The 7,938-nt window shown below is 36.5% G+C and overlaps 1 protein-coding gene across 1 annotated transcript; it reads left to right on the plus strand.

Annotated features, from left to right (window-relative positions):
• Nucleotides 1-3,422: 3,422 nt before the first annotated feature.
• Nucleotides 3,423-6,208, plus strand: LOC128222344 (mediator of RNA polymerase II transcription subunit 12-like). The gene is made up of 5 exons (XM_052931322.1): nucleotides 3,423-3,520; nucleotides 3,649-3,711; nucleotides 3,862-4,024; nucleotides 4,375-4,432; nucleotides 5,727-6,208. Exons 1-5 carry the CDS (start codon nucleotides 3,423-3,425, stop codon nucleotides 6,206-6,208), a joined length of 864 nt encoding a protein of 287 aa, XP_052787282.1.
• The last annotated feature ends 1,730 nt before the right edge of the window (nucleotides 6,209-7,938 follow it).

The following is a 7,938-nucleotide window of genomic DNA, read 5'->3' on the forward strand; positions in this document are numbered from 1 at the left end:
CATAACAACATCAAACACGGGGCCCAGGCTTATATGAATATGTTATACTATACTATATGTTATAACGATTTAATGGAGCCGTCCCAGGGGAGCTATTATTACAATTATTGAACGCACTTTTATAGTGCATATTTTTGGCTGATTTAAATAGAAGTAAACGTTAAGAAATGTTCGTCTGACATCATAAATACAACATATTTATCATAGAACGTCTCAATAAACAAATTGATCACAAAATACCTGTCTGCATGTACATCAGTGTCAAACTCATGTATAAAATCTACATTACAGCCTGTCAATCAACTCATACCTACTAGTCAATACCACGTGGTTTTGAGGGGCGTGACAATGTACCTGTCAATTTAATATCTACCCGTCAGTATCATCGTTTTACGTTTAACGGTTAAATAAAAACTCGGATTTTTTTAGATTTCTCTATTCGTATAGCCCTCGTTATCATGTCCACGCATGTTCTAAATATCTATATTCAAATACAGTCGAACCTCGTTGGCTCGAACTCGCTTGGCTCGAATTCCCCGTTGGCTCGATCTGGATTTAAAGTACCGATTTCTTTATACTGAATGTAAACAATTTCGCTTGGCTCGAATTTTTCGAGGCTCGAAGTATTTTCGCCGGTCCTTGGGAGTTCGAGCCAACAAGTTTCGACTGTATATCAAGTCAAGTCAAGTCCAGAATTTATTTGGTAAATAAAAACCTCCGGCCAAAAATATATTTCAAAATAGTAAATTACATAATATGTTTATAGTTGTGTCAAAGTACATCTACACATGAGGTAAAAAAGTGTACAAAAAGTATAGATTGATCATCAGTGATCATCAATACTGTTAATCGTATATGTGTTACAAGACACATTATATATAAACGTAACTTTATCAATATCTTTGAACCTTTGAGGGGCGTAGCAATTTAGCAATGGACCTTCTTATCGCCCATAGAATCGTACTATCACTTTTTAAAAGGATGTTTCAGAGTCTGAGTCTTTGTTTTGATTAGGCCGTTTTTATTGGGAGTAAATTAGTTTTTGTTAAAAATCGGTTTCACGAAATGTGTTTTTGTTGTAACAGTTTCAGAAAAAATGAATACCAGTTTTATAGATTGTTTAACAAAACGAAACACACTGCGGAGGTTGTTTCGTCGGTTCGTTCCATCCGAAAAGTACTTTATTTTGAAAAAAACAACAACAACAGAGCAGACAGTGCCCATCAGGTGTGTTAAAAATCCAGGTACTTAAAACAACCAAATTATCATCTGCGGTATCAATGTTTTGAAGAAGTTGAGAAGTAATTCAACATGCAAAAGCACCATCATGATATATATGAAACAGTTCACAAAGCCATGTGTTTGATACTTTAAACAAAACTTTCAAAACCGGTTTTAAAAACGCCGAAAAGCTTGAAACAAAAACTGAAACAAAAAAGATTCGCCCTGAGTTTCTGATGCGGATTTCTTTTGGTCAAAGCAAGCGAAGAATAAGTTATTTGGTAAATATTTAAAGATATCAAGCGTCAATTTATCTACCATACGAATTAGGGTAAATGATGCACTAATTTCACACTGAGTCGTTTACCGATCAAATTGTCAACAAATAAACAAAGTGGGAGTGGCTAATTTATTTAGTTACGCCCCCGGGACATTAACACATCAAAACGATGCAAATCTTTTATCTGAACACCACATATCACTGCTGAATGTTCTTCACAGAAATTAATGAATAAAAAACATACTAGAGAGCAAATTTATAAAACGAATAAATATTAAGACTAAGATAAAATAATAATTACTAAAAGAATCGATAATCGAATTTTACTCACCAATATTTGTTTCAAGAGTGAAAAAATCGTAAAAAAGAAAACAAGATGGATGGATCGGTGCAGAAATTGTTTGTGATTCTTTTACTTGGAATGTCGAATGCACAGCGGTTTTCACGGGTAAGTACGGGTCTCAACATTTAGTAATATTGAGTGTTCACATGATTTTACTTTATGGTTATGTTTATAATATTACACAATATGAAACAGTAATTTATTTTTATGCATAACATATCAGACATATACGATACTTTTGTCTTTCTTTACTTTTGCAAAGTGCATCCATTTAAAGCGAACGATTTAACGACAAGCAGATGTAAATGTGATGGAAAGAACTCATGGATATGTGGTTGTAATTTATGTTAAAGTATATTTGCTAAGATATATGCTCGGAAATGAATTATTTTTCATTGTAAGTTTGATTATTTGCATGTAGTTCAACCTGCTTCTGGAAATGTATGACAGAGTGTTTTTTATTACTTTTTTTAGTTTTCTTCTGGTGGATCTAGAGGCGGAACAGTGCGGCTTTCTCAAGGTTGGTGATTGTAAGCTATTTGAGTGTGTAACGGAAAACAGTTGATGTGTTGTCACATCATTTATACCTTCAGCGTCGACGGAGTCAACGTCGTAATGTCAATGATTTAATATTTAAACGTTCAGATAAATACTCTAATTCTGACTAGTGTATGTGGAATTCTGTCTTTTGCGTATACGCATTTTCAGGCAAACCATGTCCGCATTGTAAAACGTATAAAACTTATTCTGCGTCAATTTGTATAAGACTTGGAATAAGATGTTCACATGTTATCTTTTGATTAGTCTGCACATATTTCGAACAACTCTCTAATTAAAGGATAATTTGTTATAATAAACAAGTTTCTTCTTTTAAAAAAAAATACCCACAACACAAACATTGTATTCAAGCAATCCACATTTTCTGCTTTATAATTAAAGGTGGGTTTGGTGGCCAGTCATTCGGACACTCTGGGACTTCTCCGTTCATGCAATCAGGATCCAGACAGGTTCAACTCACTTCCGGTTCCGGTAAGAAATTGTAGAACATGATGCGCATGCGTACCATAACAAAAAAGCTATTGAAAATGCTGCGTTTTAGAAGTGTTCGCATTAAAAGTCATTTGTACCTCTTCTTGTCATTACCAGTCGATATGTTTCTATAACAAGGTTACATTATAACACTTATTGTTGTTTTTGCTATCCGACAAATTTTAACCATTATTTTATTCATCTTTCTTGGCACATCTTTTCTGGAATTCAATTCGAAAACACTCTAAAAAGTATAACTGTTTATAAATGGCTCTAGTGAATTACCTTCAATTACCCATGCAATACACTAAAATACAAGACACCCTGGTCAAAGCCATTATTATCTTAAATGTATTGATTGCTTTATAATTCTAGTGAATTACCTTCAAGTACCAATTACCTTAAATACAAAACACCCTTTATTTTTCTCATGTAAAGCAATTGTTATATATTTTTGGGAACGGCGTATTTACGATAAGGCCTCATTCTTCTGACCTGGTTTTACATTTGCAAATAAAAAACATGAATATTTTAGGGCAACACAACACCATGGGACAATCTCGCCAAGGTTTTTCTCAGCCCCGCACCGTCCGAATAGGATCTTCAGGTCAGGGTTCTTCGTCGTTTGGAACGCAGTCGGCACAAGGGTAATTTTATAAATTTAAAGTTTTATTGTGTCTTTAATTAATAAAGTTATGTTCTATAATATTGGCTTTTTTGTATACACCAACCTTCTCATTTTAACTTTTTAGTTGTTTGTAACCTTACATTACAGCACCCGCGCCTCAAATCCTGACCGTGTTTCCGGTGGTGGATTTCAGTCACAATCAGAACAAACGTACGTTTATCAACACTTTGCTGTTATTTTTCTTTCATTTGTGTTTTGAATTTAAAATTCGTGCCTAATCGTATTTGATATGCACACTTTGGTTGTCTGTAGCCCAAACTTACTTTCCGACTTTTAGTAGCTTGTAACCCTATTTTACAGAACCTCTAATCCTGGCCGTTCTTCTGGTGGCTCCTTTGACCTTCAAATGATGCAACAGCAACAACAACTACAGCAACAAATCCTTCAACAACAGCAGGAAATTATGCAACAGCAGCAGCAACTAAAACAACTACAACAGCAGCCACAGCCAGTTGTACAGCAGGTATTAATTATTACATGACAACGTGATACGCCAGTCAATTATCGTTGCCTAATTCCCGCAAATAGAGGATGTCTGGTATTTTTTAATCAGGTTTTCAATGAAAACAGGATTATAAGAATGTGGACTTTGTAAGGACTTTTGTTCCCCGAAATTTTCACGCTTGTTTAAGCTGGTGTCCTTAACACGGACTTACTGCGATTTTGTCATTATGTACGGAACGTTTCGCGCGTGTGTCTTAATATATGGTTCATATAACGCATTGGCGTTAAGTTGCGCATTTCTCTTTTATATGGCGTTTTTCGTGTGATTAGAGTGACCGGAAAAGCTCATGAATGTACTTACTTTTGCAGGCCCCGCCCCCAGCACCCGCTCCGCAACCGGTACAGCAGATTGCGCATGCGCCTATGGGTACGGTTTTATCTTAAAGTTTATCATATGTATTACCAAATTCAATTATGCAGTAACAATCCAGCATTCACTTTAAAACAATGCAAACTGTATTAAACACTTTCCATATTGTGATGATCAATGACGAATTCGTTTTTACAATCGGCTTTAAGGTATCCGATCCAGAATAAAAAAAAAATATATTTGAAAGCCACCCCAGATAATTTGATATTTTGGGAAAAGATTTTGTGTGCGGATTGAAAGAAAATGTAGGGAATTTTAATGAAAATAATAAACGTAACATTGTGTATGCCTTCAAAAAGTGAGATTTTTTTTAAAAAATAGTCCGAGTGAGGCATTATTTACAATGTTTTATGTAAAATGTATTCAAGGTAATTTGTTAAATATACGAATATCAGATTTTCAAATTAAACAAACAGTGTTATTGATAACAAGGGCCTCAATAATTTACAATCGAACTCAAATGGCTCGTTAATTTATTGGCAGATAGCGCAAAACTATTAAATGATTGACTGCGGTCTACTATCGTCTTATAAGGTAGAAATACCGTGTTTTATGCTCATTTATTTAAAGGGACTGAACACCAGATTGGCACAAAAAAAAGTTTTTTTTCTGTAACAAATCTCAGGACAATTATTTAATAGAATGTGTTACGCTTTGATAATTTTTTAAAAAGTACCACAATGTAAAAAAAAATTGTGTTGGAGACCGGGTTCGAACCAGTGTCGCCAAAATTCTAGTCCAGCGTCGCAACCACTGAGCTACGACGGCTTACTATAATCAGGTGACATAATTAAGCTATAGACCTGACTCGGTAATATCACGTGATAACTCCGACTAGCCAATCACGCATAAGGAATGAATTCTGCTAGGTAGACATACTCAGTAATCTTTATTAATGGAAAAATACGAAATAAATGCTAAACTTAAATAAATTGTAAACTATGTTGTACTTCAGTTAGTAAGTTGCATTGTACACATTAATACCAAGTTTATGACAGTTATTTTCTTTTTTTTCTTGCAAATTGATCATCTGGTGCACAGATGCTTTAAAATTAAACTCGGTATCCTTTATAGGAAGCATTGCTTTTGACATTTATTAATCCTTTTTTGAATAAAAAAGAATATTATTAATTGAGGTAAATCTGATTTGGGAGTAAGAGTGCAAATACAACGTAATGGTCAAATAGAAACTAGGAAAATTAATAAGGTTCACATCTTTTGTCTCTGAGTGTTAACAGTGGGTTCGGCCTCAGGCGGACAAGATCATAAGTTTTTCTATTTTATGTTTCAGGCATGATGAACCCAATGGCTGGACTCATGGGTGCAATGGACCCGACAATGGGCTTGAATCCAATGGCTGGCATGGGTGTCATGGGTGGCATGGGCGCCATGGGTGGCATGGGTGGCATGGGTTTGGGGCTCGGAATGGGTGGTTATGGGATGGGTGGCTATGGGATGGGTATGCCTTTCATGTCATATGACACAATGGAAGACTTGATGTTGGATCCTGACACGCCAAGCAGCTCGCATATGGCGGCGGCCGCAGGAGCGGCAGCTGGAGCCGCGGCTGCGGGAGCCGCAGCGGCCAGGGCGGCGGGAGCTGCAAGAACAGCTGCTGTAGCCCAAGCCCCGGCAGTTGCACCCGTGGCCCAGGCTACGCATGCGCAACCGGCGGCTGGAAGTTCCATTGATCCATCCGTAATAGCTTCCGCTCTTCAGACTGCGCTCAGTCGCGTCCAACAAAAGCAAGCGTCAGGAAGCGTCGTTGGCTAGACATGAAGATATTGAAACTTTACTTTCATATCGTGCGATATGTCATTATTTATTTATATAATGTAATTTATAAACAATTTAATTTCAAACCTCCACCAGGCACCAGTACATGTGTTCGTAGCTGTCTGTCCAGTAATAAAATACAATTTTGTTTGAGGTATGATTACTTACATCGCCGGCAATCCAATACACTGTGTATATAAGTACATGAACGTGGAGGAGTCTATCTATGTAAACAATCATGATAATACTGGATGTTGTTTGATTAATAACATCGCTGGTAATATTCTACAATTTTTATAGCTTTATAATCTCCATGAATCTACCTAGAACAGTCGTAGTCCAGTACATGTTCAAAGAACTGGTTTCGGACGCTGGTATTGGTTTCTGACGATAGTACTGGTTTCGGACGCTGGTAATATTATCGGACAGTGGTACTGTTGTCGGACGTTTAAACGGGTATTTGATGCTGGCACTGGTATCTGACGCTGGTACTGGTATCAGACACTGGTACTGGTATTGGTCGCTGGTACTGGTATCGGACGCTGGTACTGGTATCGGACGCTGGTACTGGTATCGGACGCTGGTACTGATATCGGACGCTGGTACTGGTATCGGACGCTGGTACTGGTATCGGACGCTGGTACTGGTATCGGACGCTGGTACTGGTATCGGACGCTGGTACTGGTGTCGGACGCTGATACTGTGTCGGACGCTGATACTGTGTCGGACAGTTTTCCATTTGTATTTATTATTCAAGCTGTTTAATTCAAATTTATTTGATATGTTCTTCGCTCAACGTTGTTTAATTTTGTATTCAATGTAAAATCATCAGGTTGTATTGATGGAATAAATGTGTGAGAATGAAAACTTGAAGTGCATATTATTTTTATTTTTACTTTTGTCAAGTATTGTTTAAGTCATACGAATCCGTTACACACAATGCGCAGTTCAGTTTCAAACAATGTATAATTCTGTTACAAACGATTCCTGAGCCCTTTACAATTTTTGCATTTATACAATCTACAAATCCGTCACATACAATTCACAAAACAGATATATAAATGTAAAAATCAGTTACAATTCACAAAGCCGTTACATACAATTCATTTATACGTTCTACAAATCTCACATACCATTAAAAAAATCAGTAACACGCAATGTATAAATGACGTTCACAAAAACGATACATGAGACTCCTTAGACTGTTAATTCGTGAAAAGTATAAACCATTCCAGCCTCAACACTAACCCCACAAGATTTATAATTCTTGAAAAGTGTAAACCATTCCAGCCGATAATTGGAACTCAATAGAATCATTATTCGTTACATAACACTCATGAGTCCAAAATTCGTAAAAAGTGTAAACCATTCCAGCCGTTACATAACTCTCATGAGACTCATAATTCATGAAAAGTGTAAACCATTCCAGCCGTTACATAACACTCATGAGATTCATAATTCGTGAAAAGTGTGAACCATTCCAGCCGTTACATAACACTCATGAGACTCATAATTCGTGAAAAGTGTAAACCATTCCAGCCGTTACATAACACTCATGAGTCCAAAATTCGTAAAAAGTAAAAAACCATTCCAGCCGTTACATACCACTCATGAGACTCATAATTCGTGAAAAGTGTAAACAACTCCAGCCGTTACATAACACTCATGAGACTCATAATTCGTGAAAAGTGTAAACCATTCCAGCCGTTACATAACACTCATGAGAC

The sequence above is a fragment of the Mya arenaria genome, chromosome 16, assembly GCF_026914265.1.
Source record: "Mya arenaria isolate MELC-2E11 chromosome 16, ASM2691426v1".
Lineage (NCBI taxonomy): Eukaryota > Metazoa > Mollusca > Bivalvia > Myida > Myidae > Mya > Mya arenaria.